The 24,778-nt window shown below is 42.0% G+C and overlaps 1 protein-coding gene across 1 annotated transcript in view; it reads left to right on the top strand.

Annotated features, from left to right (window-relative positions):
* HECW2 (HECT, C2 and WW domain containing E3 ubiquitin protein ligase 2) overlaps nucleotides 1–24,778 on the top strand; it is a 133,127-nt gene that overhangs the window by 56,270 nt on the left and 52,079 nt on the right. Inside the window, exons 3-4 of the mRNA XM_026047485.1 lie at nucleotides 14,597–14,704; nucleotides 21,992–22,086. Coding sequence (XP_025903270.1) covers nucleotides 14,597–14,704; nucleotides 21,992–22,086 — 203 coding nt within the window. The remainder of the gene's footprint in view (nucleotides 1–14,596; nucleotides 14,705–21,991; nucleotides 22,087–24,778) is intronic.

The raw sequence follows: 24,778 nt of genomic DNA, 5'->3' as shown, positions 1-24,778 counted from the left end.
GGGAGGAAATTAATCCCAGTGTACAAGAATACCAAAGAAGAATATACAAATAATACTTATAAAATTCAGTCATATTAATGCACTGCAATGGCTAGAGGAAACAACGCAGCAGAAGTTCTCTATTTTGCCCGACTTAACAAGATCAGCATTCTGAATGGTAAAGTGAATGTAAAGGAGCTTATTTTGAAAAGAGAGGGTATTCAGAAAGCCTATATAAAGTGTTGGCAGAGGCACATAAGTAGTATTAGGGATATATAGTCAGATTTTAAGGGAGAAGGGTGTTTATTTTTGAAGGATATATTTAGAATTTAGGACTCTCATGTAGCCAGATGGGAGCGTGAGAGCAATCTGATGCTGCATGTCACTGTTAGCATCGAGTCCTCTTTGATTAACACCAGCTTAAATCTTCTCACAGAAAGCACAATTTGAAATGTAGTTTGTGTTTTTCTGACAGTGGTTCTGCAGTATTTGCTATTTGGTCACTGGGAGATGTGATATGAACTCTTAGGACCATATGAGTCTTTCCTTCCTTGAGAATTAAAAGCTCTCTGATGGCCGTGTGGACGGTATTGTCGATAGGAGTGAAGTTGCCCTTAAGGAGTTGGGTCAGTTGAGCTGAATGTCTGAACCTCCCTGGTGTCCCTCAGTCAAAAGCTGGAGGCATTGGGTGCCTTGCGAGATCCACAGACACGCAAACATTTCACCAACTTATGCAGGTGCCTTTTTTGATTTTGTCAGCTGCTCTCCCACCTTTTTCGAATCATTAGCACAAAAGACTTAGTGTTTCAGAAAGCTGCCTTAATTACAGCACACCTAATTGAGCTCAAGTATTTAAGTAAAATTGCCACCTTGCAGCTTAATGTGAATTGTTGCCTTCTCTGCTGTTCACTGCCCATGGTCTGTGGGGAGGTAGGAGTGTGCGCTGCAGTACAATGTGGATGCTGTGCAGAGGGAGAAGGAAAACAGATTTATGTAAAAGTACCAGAAATGCTTTACAGGAACCCATTTGACTCCTCAGGGAGTAACTGGGAGTAAATGCATGAGCAGCAAGGCTGGCTGCAAATGCGGTTTTGCCACGTGCTGGTCTTGTGCCCTGCTTTTCCCTTCCCTTGCAGCCCTGTGCTGCTGCCTGCCTTGGACAGGGAATTCCACCCCCGGCCAGAGTGGGCCGGCAGCTCTGTGCGGATTCAGCCTCACCGGTGGGATGAGGGGGCAGGCAGTGCCCGGATTGCATGTGGTGTTCTGTGCTCTGTTGTTTGCTTGCAGAGTCCCATGGGATTTGGGAGAGTTACTGTTTAAAAAAAAAAAAAAAATCAGGCATTTAAAGGGAATCATGGAAATGTCTAGGTGCTTTCAAGCTATTTACCCAAATTAATCAAGCTTCTTTGCTAGCATTAGCCTGCAAACTGTCCTCTTGACTGTCTGCTGTTGCATGTTGCCATTGTGAGGGAGGAAGCTCCTGAATTCTGTAGTTTCACACTCGCAAGTTAAATAAGACACTTTTGAAAAATTATTTTTATTCCTGCTAGTGATGATTTTAATATAATTGGTTTGATTTTTTTTTTTTGCCTGCAGAAGTGCAGCTTTTGAAGAATTGCAACATGACCTTGCTCTTTTCTGTAGCTCTGGTCTCATCCAGATTAATGTACATCCATTTAGTGCTCAGTGTAAGTAGGAATTTGGCTCCAGCTGCTCTCATCTGTGAGTAAGAGCTATATTGGCCTCCTTTTTTGCACAAGAGGTAAATTTTACCACTAGACAAGTAGTCCTTGCCGTTATGAATGTACTAAACATAATATGTGTGAAGTCTTGGGCATGTAAGAAACCTAGAGTTGTTCCTATTGCTCTGAAAATGATGCAATGGTGGGAATTTTCCTGACTGTTGTTATGAGAAAACGCTGCACGTGGTGTATTGTCAGTGCATTTCTGCAGACCTAATTTACCCTGGAAATTCTAACTTCTCTTGAGCTAAAGCAGATTGAAAAGCTCCTGGGCAACCTTCCAATCCATTTTTCCAATCTTCTGCATCTGCTGCATGAGAGACAACAAAGGCTGGATTATGAAAAAAGCTGTTGCTTTGGTGATGCCTTTTACTTAGGACTGCTGCACAGTTAGGCATAGTTAATGCAGGCCTCATCAGAAAACACCATTTTAATTTCCAGTGGAAAACAGTAATTTGCTTTTTAAAAAGGTGGGGGAGGTGAGTGGGGGAGTGAGAAACAATCCTTTTTTTTTTTTTTTTTTTTAGTTATTTATTTAAGGCTGCACTGACTTGGTGTTAAGCTTGATTTGCTTCTCCAAACCCCATTCCCACTGCTTCCACCCAGGGTCTTTTTTGTAGAAAGTTCTGCAGACTTCTGGCAAATTTTAGGTTTAGCTGTCATAAGTACTTAACAATAATGAAGTAGGAAATTTCATTTTTTAATTGCAACTCTACTTTTTTTTTTCCCCCTGCTTCAATTTATTTGCAGAGTCCATATAAACACCCTCTCATCCCATCTTGGTTTCTGCCTTTGCATTTCTCCTTCTTGTATTATTATAGCATATTTTGTATTTTAAGCTGAGGGGGAATTATGTTAAATGCCATTTGAATGGGGAAAATAAGGCTATTGACAGCTTGAATTGGCTTTGCTCTCCTCCCTTCAAAATAAAAAAAAAACATGCTTTCATAGTGTAGTTTCACATTGCATACATGACTCTGTGCCATTAGGAATGGGGCTTGATCTTGGCCTGCAAGTGTAAGCTGAGGAGTTTGAAGCAGTGGAAGATTTCCAGATGTTGGGACTGGTGTTTGAAGAGCTTCTATGGTGAAGGAGTTGGATTACAAAGGGCCGTGCGAAGGTCTGGAAGCCAAACCCGGCCAAACAGAGGGGAACTGCTCAGAGCCATCATGGGAGGTTCGGATATGGAGAAGTCATTAAATGGAAAAAGGAATTTCAAGGGAATCAGCTATAAGGACAGCGATCTGATTTAAACCTTGAGAGCGGCTGACCGAACTGCTACTGCGTTTCTCCTCTCGCACGTTTTTTCTCCCTGCCAGGCACTTTATCCCCATGAGAGTTGCTCGCTTTGTGCCCCCTGGAAGAGCCTGGACATGCTTTGGCTGGTGGGGAAGGTAGCAGTGCTGCTGGGCATGGATTATCTCCAATTCCTTGGCGAGTTTCCTCCAGCTCAGGACTTTAGGCCGCCCCAGCCTGCCCTGCCATGTGGCGTGGGGACTGCAAGCCTTTCTTCCAGGGTGTGTTGGCTCATTTCCTTGAGTACTTCTTCATTTCCTATATATGTATGTATGTTTTTTTTTTCTTCAGTCATAACAGAGAGCTGAAAAAGCTTTAAGGAAATGAGTCAAGCTCCTGAAATAAATTGCTTGCTCATAAATTGCTTGAGCAGTGTTCAAAATCATATATGCCCTAGAAAGCTCTAGGCGTATAAATTTGTATGGATTTTCTGAAAATATATTCCCTATATTCTGTGTTCCAAAAGCATTTTGGGGAAAAAAATCCTGAAAGAGCCTGTGAGCTTTGCTGCTGGAAATGCAGCACGTATTTCCAGATTCCTCAAGAGCGGAGCATGAAAACCATGGATTGGGAAGTGCCAAGAGCAATCCCTCATGCAGCATTAAGGACGTCACTGAACCTCAGTGTAGTTCCCGAGGTGCAACGTGAAGATGCTGGTCAGGGCGATGAGGACGGCACCCTGCCCTCCGCGTGCGGCCTGAGCCGGGCAGCCCTTTCTCAGCACTGAGGGTGCCCTTGGCCAGCCCACGAGCACGTCCCCCTCCCGTGAAATTCCAGCAGGGAATTTCTCCACCCACTGCTGCACAGAGCCACTATGCTGACCACTCTTCAAAATCCTAAGTAGTCATTTAAAAATAAATAGGAAGAGGCACTTCTAGTAACGTGCGTGTCTTCTGCAGCAGGTCTACAAGGCCCTGGGGTTTTGCTTTGCTTCCCAAGAATTGATGAGTGACTTAGCAACGGAAATGAGGAAACTCACATCTTATTTGGGAGGCTCTCATGACACTAACTGTGCAATTAAATGCAAGGGAATCTGAGTTTTTAAGACATCTGATGTCTTAATGTGACCCTGATCTTGGACCCAGCAGCAAGCAGCCGGCTCGCTGGGCTGGGCTGTATTGTAGAGCTCTGACGCAGGCACCAAGCTGCACCTCCCCAAACAGGTGATGTGCTGCCAGCTTTGAGACACTATGGAAAATCTGAAACCATCCAGGGCACAGCAGAGGGGAGAAGGTGCTGAAGAGGTGCAGGGAGGTGCATTCTCCCCAGAAGTCATATTTGGTGTCAAATACAGGTTTTGGTGCAGTGAAAGCTTTTGGTGGAGCAGTAGGGAGGTGATTGCAGCGCAGCCTCTGCTTTTCTTTACAGGGGATTTGGCACAAGGGGAGGAGAAAAGAACAGGGTATCCATATAACCTCTGCTGCAGCTGCATAGCTACCTAATGTGGTGGCTAGCAGTGTTGCATAAGAGAAATGAACAATGAATCCCAGATGCCTGGCAGTATGTAAAGGAGGAGACAGCAAGTTTAGATTTTTTGACTGTGGTCATACAGGAGAACGGGAAGGGACTTTAATGCAGTGCTTAACTGTGCAAAGCAAATCAAAGAGGGGTTTTGTGTGTTATTTTCCAGGCTCACTGGCATGCTCTGCATGTTCCAAGTGCTGAGTGGTGAAAGAGCAGAAAGGGATTTCCCTTGCATGGGAGTTAGTTGAACACGATGCGCGCGGCTGCTGCTGCTGCTGCTCCTGTTTTCTGGTGGCCGTCGCTGTCTGCGCCTCGTAGTTGTGAGCAACAGATTCGCTGCAGTCCTCTCTGCATTACAAGTGCCTGCCAATGTAGGTTCATACTGATATCTATATATAGATAGATAGATAGATAAACTTATAAATAGGACCTTTAGGAGTGAAATAGCAGGAACAGCAGCGTGGAATAGGAATTGCAGCTGTAAATTCCATAGCAGTTTCATCCTGATGCTTAACATGTTTCAGGTATTTCTGACAAAGGAATCCAGGTATTTAGTAATTCTTCTGAAAAAGGTGAAACGAAAAGGGAGGGGGGGGGGGGGAAAAGAAAACCCACCAAAGGTCATGTACCACTGTAAAGCAGTGCCAGCTCTCAGGATTAAGGATTAGAATAGGGATAGTATTTTACTTTCCATTTTGATTTGCAGAATATATCCTGTAGTATAAGCATGTAGTTTATTTCTTTAAAAAAATCTTATTTAAATATACTTTTTATATTCCAAGCAAAAAGCTATTTAGGTTTTCTAATAAATTCCCTAAGAAACCTATTACTTTGGGAAGACAGTGATAGAATAATTTACCTTCTTGCTTAAACAGCTAATAACATTGAAGATAATTTTAAAGAATTCATTACATAATAATAAATAATAAATCTCTAAGTGAGGTTCCCACAAAATCCTTGAACAATGTGCACAGACACCTATTTTCCTGAGAGCTTCTAGAAACCAGGAGGATTTGTAGAAGACAGTGACAAGTTTCTGAGAACTGACAGTTTAAGAAATGGTCATTAGACATGGGAATGGCCTCGAATGCTATGGATGAAATGCCAGCTGATGCTGGGACTGGCAGAAGGCTGCAGCACATGAAGAGGAGTCTTGAGAGGACACCTCGGGAAACAGGAGGCAGTGATGAGGTGCGATCGAAAACTGAGCCTTGGCCTTTAGTGATGGGTCGGCCTTGGCCTTTCTGTTGTTTGCAGTTTGTATTTCTGTAGTTAAAAGTTTTTCTTGTTTCATTTCATTTTTCTCTCAAGATTTATTCATAATTTTTTATTGTATAAAATTTAATGACTCTACTTGCGCTCACGACATTAGAAGCTGTGACATGAAGTGTCTGTTAGAACATTTACAGAGAACAAGAACAGGGGTAACTAATGCAGCAGTCATTGCAGGTCAGGTTGTGTAGAAGATAATTGCAGAAGTTTCTGAGGAATTTGTAGCACTTAGAGCAGGACTTTTCAAATTACTGTTCAATAGTGTTGTCGGTAACTACTTCTTGCTTTCTAGTAAGTTGAGGGTCTTTAGGCAAGCAGGATTTTTCACTCCTGAAAACTTTTAAAATAAAATAAGGTTTCTTACATTAGATCATAATCGCAGCTAAAGTTTGTGGATGTTTTGGGAAGTGTTTTCTAGTCCCTATTAAGTTTTAGGATGTGGGAACTGTGGTGACATTTGTATGTTGTAGTTCGTTAATGTTAGATAGGTAGTTAATGTTCGTTAGGTAGTAACGGACTTCATACTGCCTTTTTTTATTGCACTCCTCTTATCATTGCCAGGGTTTCTGGCAATAATTTGCCAGCAGTTGTAAACCCTGTGTAAGGTGGGATAGTTGCTCTCCTGGTAGGAGCTGCTACAGAAGAAGGCGGGGTGGAAGTGGAAGGATGGATAAAAGGAAAGGAGGAGACTAGAAGATATTCTGTGCAAAACTATCAGTATCAATAGCAGCAAATTAGCAAATATAGCAAATATAAAGCTGGTGATGCTTTACCCACCTTGCAGGTAGACAACAGGCAGCGTGCTGCAAAATGTTGTTCCCAAGGAAGCTTTCAGTTCAAATGGAAAACTCGAGCAAGCTTTAATGGAGAAATGCCAAATAATTCCGCTTGCTGGTGTCTGATTTTAAAATGTCATAAATATAACAATAAAAGGAACATACAATAGTGCCAAAGTATAGATTCACAAGATCAGACTTTAGATAATGCCTTAGATCTCTGCCAGGCAGTTGTGTTTTTTATAGGTGTATTTCAGCAATGCCTATGGCTTTCAAAGGGCACGAGCAAATTTCACAAAGACTCCAGGTGGTGATTTATTTTTAGAGGTTTGCAAACAGAAGATATATAAAAATAGCGTACCGCCATCTTGACTTTATTTTAAGGCTGTCTTTGCAGTCACGGCACTGTCTTTCCTTACAGTTCCACAAGCAAAAGCCATCTGAAAGGAAGATATCCTGAAAACACGAACGTTGCCAGAGAAGAACAACTGAACAACTGCCTGGGCAGTGGTACCTGTGCCCGAGATTGCTCTGCTGGCTGGGGTTTGCTTAGATGCTTGCTCACTTTCCTTGAGAAAGATGGAAGACTCCCAAAGTGCCCTAATCAATCCAAAAAGAAATTCTTGCCTAGCGTAGGGTCTGGTGGCCGGTCTGGTGGTACAGAGCAATGTCAGGGGGTCGTGTATCAGCTGCACTAAGACTTGCAAGGACTCTCTGGCCTTGCCCCAAAGCCTTTCCACCACAGCAGTGGATGGCAGAAAATAAAGAAATAAATAACCACCCCCTAGTAGTTTCTCTGGTATCCTATAGGCTGCAGGCAAGAGAGAAAATGCTGGAAAGGATTCCACAAAAAACTTACATGGGCAGGTTAAATATGGCATGGAAAAGCTGAGATTACAGGTTAGATATGGATGCAGCAATGTCTTAGATACGGACCTCGTGCAGACGTTAGGAAGAAGGGCTTCTGGGTTGGTCGTGCAGGTCTGTAGGATATCGGCATGCACTGCAGGTGGTTTTGGTTTGTTCTTTTTGCTTGGTGGTTCTTTTTATTTATTTATTTTCTTCTTAACCTCCACTTGGCATATTCTTCTTGCCAGGCTACAAGGTGGTAGGAAAATTGGGATGTGCTTGAGGTTACAGTGGGACACTGGATATTGAACAGAGGAGCCTTTTGGGAAGGAGAACAGATTTGATGAGGATATAAGACCAAATTGTGCCAGTGGCCAATATCCATATAGAAGAGTATAGCTCCTTATCTCATCCTTACTGTCCTGACAACACATTCTTTTCCAAAGTGCATCCCTTCTCTTTAAATTATAATTTCTGATTTCATTTTTCTTGTCTCGTTTCTTAAAAAACAAAAAACAAAGCCTTTTGTGTGTTTTCTTTTTTAATGCTTATATTCATACTTGATGTCCTGCTCAACCTTCTTTCTTGCATTTCCTCTTCTCTAGATCCAGCTCTATCATTTTAATGCTTGCATGGACCAACCTCATGTTTCATGGGGAGGCTGTAGGAGTTGACGGGTGAGTGTATAGCTGTGCAGCTGCTACGCTCCATCTTGTCTTTAAATCCTTCTAGAACTGGTCTTTCATGCTCTTGCTGGATCCCTGAGCATCCAGGCGTTGTGCGAGGGGTGTCGTGGTGGGCTGTCTTGCCGTGAAACCCGCCTGGCTGCCACCCTGTGCCATGTGCTCTAGGTGTCCCTGCTCGAGCAGGTGGTTGGACTAGGTGAGCTCTAGAGGTCCCTTGCAGCCTCAACCCTGCTGTGGCTGTGCAGTCCTGCGAGTTCTGTGCAGTTCGTGCTGCGGTGCGTAGAGCTGCGGCGGAGCGGCGAGAGGGGCGCAGCCGCCTGCGCGGGGCGCGCGCTCACATCTTCAGGAAAAAGGTTCCTCTTGAGGTCATTTCCTTCCTGCGATTACACTCCTGAATTTTTGCCAGAGACATGGGCGAAAACGTTTATTTTTGGCCTTTGAATGCTTTGAAATTAAATGATGTCTTTGACTGCTTTGAATACTGAGAAGTAGAATCCCGCTTAATTCCTGCCCTTGTTCTTCCCTGACGCATCAGGAGAAGGGACTTGTAGTTTTGTGCAGCCTTCCTTCTGTCCGGTGGCCCAGTTAGTTGAATCCTCTGAGCTTCTGCTGGGCCTCCAAGTAGCACGTTGAAGGTTTGACACATGGAGACACTCCCATGCCTGAGCTGCAGGTTTTAGCGTACACGTGGGCAAAAACACATGGGTTTTGGGTGGGAGAGGAAGGGAAGGAACATCGTCTGCCCAGGATGGGCAGTTTCCAGCCAGGCAGAGTGGTTGGAATTCCTTTTGCAGTGGCTACCCTGTCTTTCTGGCCTCCAGGCGCTCATGGCAGCGCAAAATAACACGATAGCTTCCAGCTCTTGCCCGGCAGCCTGCTCTTCTCGCAGCCAAATACTTTGGAAACGCCTCCCGCTTACGGCAACCCGCTTCACGTGGCCTGCCGGAGTCTCTTCTGTGGAATTCTCCCATGGAAAAGTCAAGGAAGGAAGTGGAGGGAGGATGGGGCTATTGCATCCTGTACCCTTTGCAGGGGAGTGGCTGCAGTAGCGGAGTTTGAAGGACGTAATACTTTATATATATTTCAAACGTCGGGCTGTTTGAACCGAGATGAACCCTTGATTAGCAGAGCAGAGGCAGGCAATTGTATGGAGCTGGTAGGAACAGCCTAAGAGCTTGAGAACATCCTTCTAAAACCCTTCCCTTACGTTGGCAAGAGGAAGAGACAGCAGCGAGGCGGTGGTCACGCAGCAGTGCCAACCAGGGCGAGAGCCTGGCAACTGGAGCCGCACAAGCGGGGCCCAGCGGGCAACCCCTGTAGAAAATACCCCCCGTGCCTGGGAACGGGGCCGCTGTTATCAGGATTTCTTCTGTAGAACAACCGTTGTTTTCTTGCTCTCCAGTTGGTTAATTGGGCTGAAATGGAGGAAGGCAGTTTAGGATCCACAGATGCCCTTTGGAATAGCCAGGTAAGGCTGGAATCAACAGTATTGGTCTTTAATTTCAGTGTGGTATTATCTATTGCCAGTGCTCTTGTATGTGGAAAGTGTTTGGAGTCAACTGAAGGCCTGAGAGCTGTTTGAAGGTTACTGATATGGGCAATTATTTCAGTTATCACATAATATAACCCATAGCTGTTATTGATGCTCAAATGAGGTTGAAAGAAGAGGCTACCTGCTTTGTAGTGTCTTTTCAATGGACTGCTTTAAAGTGATTTAATGTAGCAATTGCTTGCAGTGAACACTCTGCCTTCCAAGTGTTAATTTGCTTACTAGCTTTCTAGCAGAGAAGCGAGGCCTTAGGTGATAAGATTTGCATTCTTCTTTAAATGTATCGTGACATAGTGCATTGTTTTTAAATATGTTTTGGATATAAGGCAGAAATTGACTCAATCTATTAGTTCAGGGAACATTGCACTGCTTCCTTAATGGTAGAATTAAAATGCATTTCCAGTGTCAGGTGGTGTGTCCTTGCTGGCAGCAGGGCCGACGCTCCGGAAGGGATACAGTGCAACCAGTGTAAATTAGGTATCTCTGTTGCACTGGAGGTGCCCGCTGGAGGCTGATTAGAAATACCTTCCAGTGCAGGTTAGCTGCAATTGTGCTGCTGCTGCTGAGGACACGGTAAAAATCTTTCACATGGACTGAAATAGAGCAGGATCTTTCTCGGAGATTTGCTTGTGAGAGAAACCCCTGTCAGATCCGTGAACCTCACCCTGCTAGGAAGCTGTGTTTATTAAACAAAAACAATCCTGCTGCCTGCCGGCCTTCCAGCCCTTTTCATGTGTAGGGTAAGAGAACACCTGCCAAGAGGAATAACGTGTGTGGAAGGAGGCTTCCCCAGGCAGGGCGGAACACCCCTCGTGGTAATGAGATGTGTCACCCGTTACCTGCAGCACCCAGGAATTGGTTAAAATTAACCTCAAATGCTAAGGCGGGGGGGAGTCAATGTTTTGATAAATTGAAGTTTATTTATTTTTTTAATTAAGAATAAAGAACACAAACACATAGAAAGATTCAGCATATAAGACACCTTCTAGAAAAGAAAGAAATGCTGGAGATGAGGAGGTAAATGCCAAAGGAGGGTAACAGGATTATGCAGGGGTGCAGTGTTGCCAGCACCAGTGTTGATCTCCCCTGAGCTAAACTACGTGGATTTTTGAAGAGCTGTAAATGACAAAATCCCTACGTGCTAGTGAAAGATGAAGGTAGCTTTTTATACAATAAAAAGCCCTCAGTACTTGAATCTGTTTAGCATCACCCTCTTTCTGAGCACTGTATACAAGCTGCTTTGTAAATGCATGCCAGAGAAGAGATCCACATGGAAAAGTTTCAAGCTTGCAGTGAATTTATGATTTTTTTCCCTTTGCAGTAAATGAAATTAGAATTTTTGCACTAAGACTTTATGGGGCTTATGCTATAAGCTGTAATAGCTTAGGTCTGTATTGCATTATGTGTAAAGTCAGGGGGGGGAATGCAGAAAGAGTGCAGTTGGTATGAGCAATAGCCAAGGCACAGTGTGGATAGCATGTCCCTTCATAGGCTGATTCCAGCCCAGAATATCACAAGCATATTCAAACTGCACTAAGCAAACCTTGCTGCCTACAAAGCAGCACCTTGTTTTATGCTTAAAATGTGAGTTGGGTATTTTGAGAAAAATGATTGCCTGAAAAGAGGCAAGGGGTTTGCTGAGCGTTGGGTTCTTGGAGCAAAACTGAACCTGGTGGCCTTCGGCCTCCCCGAGACCTGCAGCGCGCTTGCAAGCTCCTTTCAACTGCTTCCTCGTGCCAGGTTCAGGGATTATTTAACAGTTAAACAACAAAAGCTGTATTGCTGCTTTACAGTGGTTTCCAGGAGCATTAATCAGTGCAAGCTCCAAGCAGTAAGATTTATTACTCCCCGTTCTCCAGTGCAAAACACCTTGTGTTTCTGCGCTCATTGGTCTGTGCAGGAGCTGCAGTGCTGGAAGATGTAAGTTATTTTCTGGAACATTTCGGTTTTTTTAAAGGGATTGTTAAAGATGGCAATCTGATCTGCCGTTGTGTTATTCCTTTCAGGAGCGTACCTCGAGTTGGCGAGATGCTAATGCATTATGACAGTATTTTGTTGCATATTTTATGTTCTGGGAACTGATATTTATACGTACACTTTGGCCCAGATTCTGGGACAGCAGCCTCTTTCACAAGCAACAAAGACCGTGCTAGAATGTCTTCAAACCGAAGATCCCAGGGGAATATATATGATTTTTTTTGGAGAGGAGCCACCTCCTGTCTCAGCTGCCCCCCTCAAAGTTGTGCAATGGGAGTAGATGGATGCTGTGGTCTGTCGGCATTCTTCATCCCTCCCTTTCTCCAGCCCCTTTTCCGTGCAGTGTCCATCAGCCTGTGACCAGAGTGTTAATGACTTGGTTGCCCTTACTGGAAAGGGCACCATTCCTATTGATTCCTATTGATTCCTATTGATTCCTATTGATTCCTATTGATTTTACTTGCTCATAGGTTTAAGAACAACTGCTTGTGCCTTCCTCGTTGGAAATAGCACTATTAAAGGCATGTTTCATTGCTTAAAAGTTTCTTGATATGTAGAATTAGGTGAATATTCAGAATTTTCTTTTTTATGGCTATAGTAAGTGTCAAATACACTTATTGATTGTAGTATATCAAATATATAAAAACCATATAAGCAAATGTGATTATAGTATATTGAGTATATCTGTCCTGCTTGGAATTATGAACAGGTTGTTCTCTAGATGTTTGAATACAAAAATGTGGAAAAGGTGGTGCTAGCAAGAGAGGCTGGCTTTGTCACAGGCCACATCCTGACTTACCTAGACAGAATGAGAGCGCTGAATAATTTACAACTGTTAGTGTTTCAGATAATGGGAATTTTTCAAAGGCTTGCTCTCTCTTGGTAGCTGTGATTTGGATAGCCAGGTTTGGATTATGGACCAAAATATGGTCCATATTTTGGTCTACAGGTATGGTAGACGTTAAGCTGTGTCTTCCCCTTCCCTGGAGTTACATTCTTGGAAAATAACCTAATAACAAGGGCTTGGCCCAGGAGCGTGGAAGGCGCGTTTGCCAGTTCCTCAGCTCCACAGGTCTCTGCGCGAGGCTTGTTGCAAGCTCCGTGCAGGCATTTCTGAGCCTCGTGGACACTCCGGGGCTGTGCTCTTGAGAAACTCCTCTTTATACAGGTTTGAGAAAAAGAAATACATGGCTGTGGTCCAGCTTTGCTGACATTGTGGGGTTTTTTTTCTTTAATTTTAATGTAGAAGTTTGCATCATTTAAGCTTTTACCGTGAGTGTACCTAACCTACTGGTGCAAGCGGTTTGTGTACTGTTGTGTTGAGTCCACGTGGAGAATCAAGTCTGAGGGTGCTCTCTATATCCTCTAGGTTCACACATAATAGGAGATTGCTAGGAAGCTGTTTTGGAGCCATTGTAATGTGGAGGTGTTCAACCTACAGCTTACTGCAAATTCTCCTAGATGCCCGTGCCTTGAGGCTCAAAAACCTGAAGAAAGAAAGGTTCAGCTCTTGGCTTACTTTTGCCTCTCCAAAGGTCCCTCAGACTGGGAACAAGATGCTTGATTTACTCTTGAGCAATCAGGGATGAAATCCAATGTATGTCCTGTAAAGCCTTGCTTATATAGTGGAATGTAAGTGTATAGATTGCACTAATCATCGGTCAGGAGAATATTCTGCATATGCTGAGTTAACACTGAAGCAGAGGAAGAAAGGTTTCAGTGTCCATATATATATTTTAAGGAAAAGGAATAAAGCTTCATTGCTTATTGTCCTTTCATAAATAGTATATGGATATCTGAAATATAGGTTGCTTTTATTTATACAGAATTTCCTACCAAAGTATAAAGAATGCCTGCTGGAGTAGGTAAGAACTTCATGCAGAGTAGACTAAGTTTTGGATGAAGTCTTTTCAAAATTGTATAATGCATTCAGGAGTAAATAATAGAACATAATTATTTTATTTTTTTTAATTTATTTTTTGCTGGTTAAGTGGTATCAAACATCACTGGAAAGAATTTGTTGTTTGGTACTATTTGAGGTAGCAGTTATATATGTCTACTTAAGAGTCATCTGCCTAAATACACATATAAAGTACTATCATGAATACTTCCAAAGAGCTTTTTATGTAAAATAAGTTAACTTGGACTTTTGTCAGCTTTTTGTGGATTGTTGTAACTAGTCCTTGTTTTCCTTCCAACAGCTTCTCACTCTGCTTTTGTTTCATTCAAAGTGTTTTGTAGGTCTGAACATAGGCTACTAAATTAAAACCAAGCAAACAAACCACTTTTTTTGCCTTTGTCACTGTTAGGAGCAAAGAGTTAATTTATGCAGGGAAAAAAATCATTTTACTAAGCTAATATTGAGGTACTTACTGTCTCCTTCTCAGCTCTGCTCTTCTGAATGTTGTCTCTCTACCTGTGCCTCGGGTTTGCTGGTGGGTGATGCTGCGATGCAGGGCAGGACGTGGAACCTTAGAGGCTTTGGTGTGCATATAAAAATGTTCCCTCTGGTTTCTAAAAGGTAGAAATATCTTGAAGCCTGGCAGAAGCCTTGATACCTGCCGTAGCATTTCCGTAGCTGATACCTCAGGAATGAATGCCCTATTTCCCTGCCACGGAGCAGGACGGCTAGAAATCAGTGGTGTGGCAAGGCTCTGGAAGCCGTTGTGGTGTTTGAAGTTGCTCTCACTGCACATTCCCAATACGCCGTCTGCTGAGTTAGTCGTGTTCTGGAATTTGATGCATTATCGTGGTAGGTCAACTCTTACAGGAAGCCACATGTTTACTTTGGCCATATGCATGTCTGCTTGCTCTGTATAAATTGATCTAGCTATTACTATAAAGGAAAAAACATTTATCAGTTGCCAGTTACTTTTTTTTTTTTCTTGACAATTAAGCCCTGTTTCTATTTCCAGGTAATGGAACAACCGCCTCCCCACCACAAACTTACACCTGTAGATTCTGCTTTACAAAGAAAGACTATTTTTTTGTCTTTTTCTGTTTCAGATGAGAATTCTCCAGCGAATTTCTGGGACTCCAAGAATCGGGGGGTGACTGGCACACAGAAAGGACAGATTGTATGGCGGATTGAGCCTGGCCCGTACTTTATGGAATGTGAGTACCTGTTTATGCAATGTAAGGCAAGCTGGTGGTTGGAGGATGGTGCCAATAGGGTGACATTTTTAATATCTGTTTTGTCAAACTCTGAAAAAAACAAAGGAATAGATACTTCTCCGAGGGACAGTATCCTGTTTTAGTATCCTTGCCAGAAGTCAAAAAAGAAAGAGTTGAGCTTAGTTGTGTCTGTCACTCTTCCTAAAGAGTGTACTAGAGCTTAAAGGAAGAAGAAATTGCCTCGTGCAATGTTATATAGTATACATGCATTGAAAGATTAACACCGTTCCCCAGTTTACAGTTTCAGCTGAACAAAACATTAATGACAGCTACACACAAAGGAAGATAATAAGCCAGTAGTAATAGTTTGTTAGTATTGAGTTTAGATTTGTCTTTAAGAAGTGTCAACCATCTGCTGAACCACTTCAGGAATTTCCAGGTAAGATTTTGTTACATTGGAGACATCCACCAGGCAGCTTTGAGATGCTGAGAGACCCAAATCTGCCTGGAAGGAACAGGATCCAGGTGAACTCCATCAGAAGTACTGGCAGTGAAGCTTTAAATCAGAGTGCTGTGCCCCTTGGGTTTACAGGAAGCTGAGCCACTCTGCAATGTGGTTTTTGCTGTTTTTTACTTTTCAATGAGAAGGAGTTATCTTACCCTCTAAAGCATTTGATCCCCAGAAGAAGCTGCCATTCTAATCCTCAAACGGCGCATGGGAGCTTGTTGGAGACTGCCCTGCTGAGAGTCAAGGTGGCACTCTGTGTCCCCAAGGAGCTATGAGCTGCTCTGCCTCCTGGTTAGCTTCACAGTCATGAATCTTGCTTCAGAAATTAGAAAAATAGATGTATATCCAGACTCTAATCATGACTACACACTGCAATGCTGCTAACTGTAGCATTTGATACAGATTCTCTTTCTAATTAACTGATATAACAGCAGCAATACATGTATTTCAAGAGATGTTGTATACCATTTGCTATGAATAATAATTGTAACTTCATATTTCTACAACTCATCATTGCATTGTGTCAAGTTACCATATCTGTTCCACAACATTTTTGTATATACAAATGCAATACAGCAACATAGGAGTGGGAAAAAATTTTGACAGGATAAAATCAGTATCAATTTTGGGAGTTTATTGCGAGAAAAAAATGGTTGAACTGAAGATGAAGATCAAGGAAATGATGAAGGTCAAGAAGACGATTAAGGCAGAGACTTGCAGGGCTCATTGTTGAGCCTGTGAGGGTCCTCTTGACCTTCTCCTGGAGTCCTTGCTTGTGCCGTGACGTGCCGGAGCTCCCCAGGGCTGCTGTTAAGCTGCATATGTAACTGAGGTAGAGATGGGCTTTTGTGGCAGTAGTATTCGAAATAGCTCAAAGCTGTTTTGTGTTGATCAGCTTGAAGCACAGGCAGCTCTTGACTGCCCTGCCTATATGTTGCTCTACCTATACAACTGTCAGGCTCCCTCCTCTACCTATACATGAAGAGAGGGAGGGGATGGGGTATTAGTTATAGACTGGGGAAGCCTTGAGCCAACCTGGCAATGAGAACCGATACATTAACAGAATTGCATTACATAACTATGATAATTGCTTGGGAATTACAGTCAGAAGGTAAGCGAACCTGGTCTGAAATAATCCGTCTCTTTGGCAAGAAAAGCAGCTGAAATTACTAATGTTGAATAATGAGATCCATCAATATGAAGATTACCCAAATGTTTGGTTGTATTTTTTTTTCCTACCATTGTCAAAGCTTCAGGACATGGCCTATCTTCTCACCTGCAAGGCTGTACCCTCTGAGTATAACATATGCTGAGCATAACTGTAAATGTACTCATAGTTTAATTGAGGTCCATGAAGTTTATGATGAAGGTTAGACCTTGGTTAAGCTTTTTTTCTTCTTCTTCTTTTTTCTTTATTTTTTCTGAATTTGACATCACTGTATACCTGTGGTCTTGTAATGCAGTTTTCTAGGCATTCTGTCTGTTCTTCCTAAAACCTCTCCTTGTAGGTTTAGCAGCTCCTATTTCCCAACCAAATATCAGGTTTAGAGGCAATTTGACATCTCCTGCATTCAGATCAGGCAACCCCCAGGAAGAAGGGGAGGGAGATGCTCATTATACTTGCACTAAAGAGACATCAGTTCCCCCCAAAGCACCAAAAAGTAGCAAAACAAAGATGATCAAAGCAAACTCTCACTAGCTTGCAAGAAAAATCAACATGAGAAAATTTCCATAGACTGTACCCCGAGAAGGGAGATTCAAAGGAATCGGCAATGAAAGAGCAAGAAATAAGCTTAATGTGTCCCAGAAATAGAAACCACCTCAGAGAGGAGCAGCTGAGGGAAAAGAAAAGAGGATGCAGAGGGGAAATGAAATATATGCAAAGAGCAAACTCCAGCTCACCCTCGCAAGCAGCTGGTGCCCTTAAGCTGTCACTGCTGGCCAAAGTGGCTGACCAGCCACCACAGACAGAGACTCCTTTTTCCTTTCCCTCGGGAAGGACCCACAGGGCGATGGAAGCACGAAAAGGAGGTTCACCAAAGGAAATATGAGCAGCAAGATCCCTGAGATGGTGTTTCAGGACTTACATAACAATATATACACACTGCATAATTGAGGTGGTGTGGTACTTGATGCTCTGAGGCTTGCTGAAATGTGTGGGAAGGAAAACAGTGACTCACCAGACAGCTCTGTAAAGTTGTTGGCTGTATAATCTGCAGGAGGATTGCCTAAAAATGACCATGACTCCCCGAAGAGTTTTCCAACCTCTGTAAAATAAAGGGACAATTTTGAGGAACAAGACAAGTTCGCAGCAGGTGGCAACACTGCAGTAGAATCTTTACTTTAGGGTAATAATTTTGCGGATATTTATAATATTCTATGTCATCGTCATTCCTGCAAGCGAGATAAAAATATGTTTATTTGCATACATTTTCTGTAGTGATGCTGTGAGTTTACATCTTGAACTGTAATCCAGAGTGGCAGCTGTTGGGATGCATCCAGAAACTGCCAGTCTTGTCACATCGATCATTTCCAAGTCACCCTTGGGATGCTTGTGGCTAAATTACTTCTGGTGCCACAGTGCAGTACGCAGATAGAGTGGCTGCACAGCCCGTGTTTGCTCTGTACTTAAAATCTCAGTTTTGTGACTGGAATAAACTACAAGATAAATTCAGAAAATATGATAACACATGTGTTTGCATTAGGCGGATTTAATTTACAATTCAGGTTTTATAGACGGATCTTTAGCCTCTCTGCTGAGACTGAAACTTGCCATACTTTACACTTAGTAGAGCAGATTCCTACCCCTTTTTTTTTTGTTTCATTTTTGTTTAAATATGATTTTTTTCAAAAATTGGCTTCAGAATTGAATTTGTTGGTTTTAGCTTTTAGGGGCTGCTCCAATGAAGAGTAATTTTATCTGTTAAGAGATATAAGCCCTGTTCAGTGTTTTGAATGGTTTTGAACAAAATGGTCGAGGATGATGAATATTCTGCCAACATGATTCGTTGCCCATTTCCTGCCTTCACATGTTCTTGATCTTCCTTTAGCTGTAGGTTTCATTTGAGTGAAATTCAGCAGGTCATAGTTTGGGACTGGGTAACTTTGTGTAACCAGTGCCGTTACTCTTAACTGGAGATTCTCCTGCCACCGTTGTCTCTAAGCTATTTGTGAACACATTCCCTGGCTTAGAAACATTCATACCTGTTCTTAAAAGGGGAAAAAAATATTGAACTGAATTATCTGCCTCCTGGAGAGGAGTGAGTTCTCCTATAATTATGTTGGTACTTATGTATTTCAAGTATATTTTTATGCAAAAACAACTTTTTTGATGGACAAAGATAAAATATGAAAGGCAGGGAACAGATGAAGTGAGGGACTTGGGGGAATTATGCGTTTTTTAAAAGCAAGCTATTATTTGAAATAAGCTGATGAGACGAGAGTGCATAGTCCATGGAGAGAATACAGCACTATAATCTCATGCAGGAGTTCTTTTGAAATTCAAATGTCAGTGTTTGAGTCCTAGAAACCCATCGTTAATTCCAGCGTTTTTATATAATGGACCTGAGCTATAAATCTATGGCTATAAAAGAGCAACAGCCATTGGCTTTAGAAGGAGGAGATTATGGTGTTATGGAGTGTTCAGATTAATTAATTAACATGGCAGTTTTTTATATGGCTCTTTCTGATATGTTTTACAGATTCATCGAGCCATTGCTGGGTTCTTTTTTGAAGAGATAAATTTGGAGAAATTAGTGTTTTTCTACAGACTGAGAAGTAGCTTCCAAATACTTCCAAGCACTCAAACTGCAATTTTACGGGAGCTAAAAGTATTAGGTGCCCATTTGGCTGTAGGCGTTGTTGATAAGTCAACAGAAATCCTCGATTTAGGAAGAAGTTGCAGTTGAGGGCTCAAAATTGTTACATATATCTAATGAACTTTTGTAGGTGATTAGAAATCCAATTTGTATTTTGAATTTTTCTTTAAGGCTGCTTGTAAATAGAGCAGACTACTGGTTGTAAATAGAGCAGGCTAAGTTAGTCCTATATTTTGACTGTCTATAAACCAGCTGCAAGTGGGAAGAAGAGGACTCAGCAGCTCTACACTGGACATATCCCTGGTGGTTCTGTTAAGCCAGGTGCTTTCCTTTGAAGGACAATTCTGAGATTCATTCGCTTTGTAAATGAATGCTGAACCAGAACTGCAAGTATTTACATTTTATTCTTGGCTGAGCATGTTTGCAGAATGGGTTTTGATCCCCTCTAAATAGGGATGAGTGTGCGTTTCATCATCTTCGCAGCAGTGAAATACTTCAGCCTTCAAGGAATCGCACTCCCTGCCTCCAAATACCATTTTGGCACATTTAGATTCCGGACATGCTGTTGAACTGGGATGGAGGGATTGTCCTGCACAGACTGTCAGGCCCATCTGAACTGTCTGAACCTCTCACTGAAGTTATTCCAGCAGAAAAGGAAAAGAGAAAGATTGTTCTATATAGGGCAGAAAACATAGGATCCAAGTCAGCCATAATTAGAGGGTTTTTAGCCCAGCTGGAGGAACACAGAGTAACAACAGTGGATATCAGGCTTTAGTTAAACGTAATAGCCTGCAAGCAGCAGGCTAAGCTCTGTTGAATGGAATCAGAAGCAAGGTGAAATATTCCCCTTTCCCACATACCAACATGAAGTGCTTTAAGCTTTCTTCACGTATGTTGCATGCAGTTTCTTCCAAAGCCTGTCAAGAGTCCTTTTAGCAGATGTCTTGGTTTTCGTAACCAATTGTAACAAAACTGTAGCAGAAATATTAGCTGGAAAATCAGCTAAGTTATTTTTTCCTATGCAATAGAAGGTTTCCATACAGGGAGAGGAGGTAAGTAGCTGTGTTATGCTTAATTTACTGTAAAAGTGCTTCTGGAAACAGATCACTGAAAGAGGAATCCTACTCCCATAGAACGACACTTCCAAAGTTCACTGAACAGCATAGTTAGAGCTTTTCACTATGGTCGATCGTGCGCTTAGGTCTCTACTTCTATCTGAGCATCAGGATATCTGTAGGGCTAATGTGGAATCCCAGTATCTTGTCCTGAAGAACATAATCATCTCATGATCAGAACATCATTATCATGATGGTAAACCCTAGTTACCATTATCGAGAGTGTTTTTGGGCTGACATACCAAATGATAGGGGAAGGTTTGACAGGTCGCACAAAAAGGGGAGATCTTAAAAGTGGGGCCCTACAGGCAATAGAATCATAGAATCACAGAATGCTTAAGGTTGGAAGGGACCTCAGAGGTCATCTAGTCCAATCCCCATCTAGTCCAACCCCACCAATAGGTGAAACAAAGTGCAGTGCTTTTAAATGTTTCCATCAGTGATCTGAAAATAAATCTAAGACTGCTGATTTTTTCTGCGTGTGTTATGAGATTTAGAGAAATAAATAAAACCAATGAAAGATCCATATGAGATGACCTCCCAAGATAGGCACAACCAAAATAAAGTAAGTTTTGAGTTAGTTGCTTTCAAGCTGAGGCACAAAGGCCCCCATGGGTGAGTGTATCCTGGCTATGTAACCCGTGACCAAGACCTCGCTGCAGGAAATGGAGTAGGGATAACCAAGAGCACAACACTGATCAGAGTAGATGCTCTAATGGTTTCCTTTCTCCTCAGTCTCCTAAGAATCAAGTCAGAGGCAGAAAGCACGTTTGTCTTGCAGTAAATATGGCGTGTTATAATCCAGAAAAACATACTCTGAATCGCTGCCCTTATTCCCTGCAAGCCTGTGTCCGGCTGTACGTGGAAGGTTGCTTGGAACCATGTTGTCCCTCGTGCCCTTGTCCAAGGCGAGGGAGGACGGTGGATGCCCTCAGCCCCCGGGATAACACGAGGGCTCGCTGCACTCAGCGCATTCTCACCCTTTGCTCCTGTCTTGATGAGCCACAGTTACTACAGGGGAAAGTAATTTGCTTGAGAATTACTGTTTTGGTGTGAAAGGAGCCTGTTTAGACTGCGTAAACAGGGTTCCTCTCTCTAACTCATCACATCAACATGATATATGGTAATGCATTCATCTGAACAGGCTGCACAGCACTTCCATTGGAGAAGTCAAGTAATCAGTTGCTTCAGCTATTCCATAGAGGATCAAGATACAGCATATCTTTTTTCCTACCTAGGCTTATAAAGCTGTAGAGAGGCTTCAATTTCCTTTTGATTAAATAATGTAAGAATAACACACACATATATATATATATTGATTTTTTTGATTTCCTACTTCCAGGTCTGTTGAAAACATCGTAATTCAAAATCATTCTTACGTAGAAGTGGGCTGGTCTTCACAGCTCAACACTAATCTCATTTCCTTGCCCTCTGCATCCATTCAAAACAAAAAAGTGGGTTAATGCAAAGTGTGATTTGCAAATCCTTTCTTACTCATTAGCGATAGTGGACATCTCAACTACGAGAACTTGAATAAATGCACTCGAGTTATTTACTGACTCGGAGACGAAATCTAGTTAAAAAAATGCAATTTACGCACATTTTAGCTAAAACCTGTATTCACTTTTTTGAGAGAGAGTTTTGCAATTTTAGTTTTCAGCTACAGTTACTCTGTGTGTGGCTTTTTACATAGTGAAGCTGTGTCAGTAAACGGCTGGGGAAACAGGCTGCACGTTTGAACGGAAGTGAACTTTCCTTCCCCACGTGCAGCCATTGCCTTCATTGTCTCTCTCTTGCCCAATGTCAATCACAAAGGATTTCATGCGATTAATGTTGTGTTTTCCAGCTGAAATAAAGATCTGCTTTAAATACTACCATGGTGTTAGTGGAGCCCTCCGAGCTACAACTCCATGTATCACTGTGAAAAACCCTGCTGTGATGGTAAGTTTAGCCGATTTGTTTGTTCATTTTATGTGTGTAAGAAGATAACATTAAATATCTATTTATATCTATCTATCTATTAAATAGCTATTCATGATCAAAAAAGAAATCCCTTTGCGCAGAATTTGACTTTGCTTGCTTTCAATTTGGAGGCTGCAGATAGACTGTCATTTCACGCCCTGGGTAAACACTTTCCAATAGCTATCTAGTTCAAACTGAATACTTACCAAACTCCCCGTTCCTCATTACTCCTTGTTAATATTTAAAGTTAAGCTGTTGATGAGACAGTGATTATTAATATAAAAAAAAATTGACTTTAGAATACTCTTGAATTTGACTACAATACTCGCCTTGCAGAAACAAGTGAATTCTTTGAGTGTTCATATACCATTAAAGTATAGATTAAATACACTAGTGAGAGTTATTGTTTCCTTATTACAATTTCATTCCAACACTTGTTCCTTTGAAATAAGGATGTTTTAAAGAAATCTTGAATTGTTTAAAAGAAATATCTTCATTAAAAACAAGCAAACAAAAAAACCCTTCCTTTTTTAAGAATAGTCTTCCGATTTTGCATGCCAGGTAGTTTTGATTATCAACCAGGCCTAAGATTCAGGTCACACAGTGTTACACAGGGTGTTTGCTTCCCTGATGTCAGCTGCCAAACACATAAAGCCACATCTGTCAGGAGGGTGTCTGGGCAACTACAGTCTTGAAAATAGCACAGAGCACAAGTTACTCAAGCTAGTCTGCTTTTAGTCTGGTCTTTCACTTCAACTTTTTCAACATTGTATACTAAGTACAAGTTGATATTATGGCTACATAATACAGTATCTGTTATCATAGATACTATACTGTATGTTATAGTAGACTGTTTACTGGAGGTAAATGGTCTGTGGTGATGTCTCCTATTACAGAAATTTTGGTAAGTGTGAACAAGCCAATGCTTCCATGCTTCTTTCAGTCTCTAATAAATTACCTGCCTACTTGGATCTTTCTGAATTTTGGTATTGCGTGACTAGCCATTTGTCGAGCACCAGGTCGCACTATTTCATTGTCATGTAAGCAGTTAACCTTCTGATGTGTTCATTTACACACCGTTCTAGTGGGAAAAGCAGGTTGCTGTAGCAATCAGGACAAGTTAAGGTTTCCCGAGGGAGCTAGTTTTCCTAGTTCAAAATTCTCGGTATTTATGTTGGGATCAGATTTGAAAATTAGGAGGGAAAAATTGAAGTTATTGTTTGGGTCATAGTGGAACTGGAAAAGAAGATATAGTGGATGGTGACAATGGTAAGTCTGAAGGAGTATCAGCTTTGTGGGGGACTCCTCTACCATAGAATTGCTAGAGAAGAGAGTTCTGAATCATTGTATTACAACTGAATCGTGGGCAGTCATATTTTTTCTATAAAACACAAGAAATAGTGAACATTAAGTCACTTCATCAGTGACAACAGAAAAACAGAATGTAGAATGTAGAGTGTAGAATGAGGAAGGTGTTTTTCTTGCTGTATAGTTTTTTTAACAAGAAACTACTACATGTTAGAAGAAGCCAGAGAGAGTACACCGCAATACGCCTGGTTCCTAGGACCCCGTGCATGGGGCACAAGCAGGGAATATCCCAGGGATGCATTCCTGGAGCCTGGGCCTGGATCAGGACGAGCTGAGCTGCAAGTTACCCTGTGTGCTTTCAAGGCCCCTCGGGTTTCCTGCCAGCTGTTGCTGCTCAGGGCTCCATACAAACTCCTTGCAATAGGGATGTCGTGGGAAAACAGCAGCATTTGGAGCATCGTAGTGAGAAAGGTTGTCCCTTGCGAAGGAGGGTGAGTCACGGCCGGAGCCACACGCCGAGGAAGCGGGCGGGGATGTGCACAGCGTCGCTTCCCGGCACCGCGCGCCCGGCCCCAGCGTCACGCTGCTTCCTCTGGCCCTGCTTTTCTTTGCCCAGGTGCTATGCTCAAAACGAGAGTCTTGCAAGGAAAGAAATTCTGCAGTATCAGGTTTTGATTTTGTCCGTGGTGTGTATATATACTGATTTTTGTTTTGTTCTTTCAGTATGCTTGCTAATCCTGGGAAGTATGTGAAAGTTAATGATATTAAATTGCTTAAAGCAGTATGAAAAGGTATGGCTGCGTTTTCAGCCGTTTCTGGCTATTGAGTCTCCCCCAATAATTTATCAATCCTATAACTTCCAATTCATCTTTAAACAAATGTCCAGATGTTAAATATTACTTTTCATACTTAATTGACACGCACACCGATGTTAATTTTTTATTTGGCTTATTTTTATTGCTTAATAGATCAGAACGCTTTCTGTTTTACTGCTAGTATATATATCACCAGTGTAGTGTTTAGATGAAGCTTTGTCAGACTGGGTCATCTCTTCTGAGTACAGGGAGTACAGGGAGTACAGGGAGAGCCATTTCACTTCTAATGTAATCCCATCAATGTTTTTGTGTGAGATTTCTTAACTGGATTCACATCTTTCTCTTGAAAAACACATTTTTCTATTCACCGTAAGAACTCTACTTGTGTATAAAATAATAGGACATATTAACACATGAGAAAGTTTCATGAGGAAAGTAATACAGAAAATGTTTGTTCAGAAAAGTAGAAAAGAAACTCTCAAAATCTCTGGAATATGAGCATAGCTTTTGGAGAGCATTCATAGTTAGATAACTGAAATACAAGAAAA

This window comes from Nothoprocta perdicaria, unplaced genomic scaffold (genome assembly GCF_003342845.1).
Source record: "Nothoprocta perdicaria isolate Ctin4 unplaced genomic scaffold, notPer1 scaffold_11, whole genome shotgun sequence".
Taxonomy (NCBI): domain Eukaryota; kingdom Metazoa; phylum Chordata; class Aves; order Tinamiformes; family Tinamidae; genus Nothoprocta; species Nothoprocta perdicaria.
Note: the sequence above shows the minus strand (reverse complement) of the source record. Positions and strands in the feature narration are given on the sequence as shown.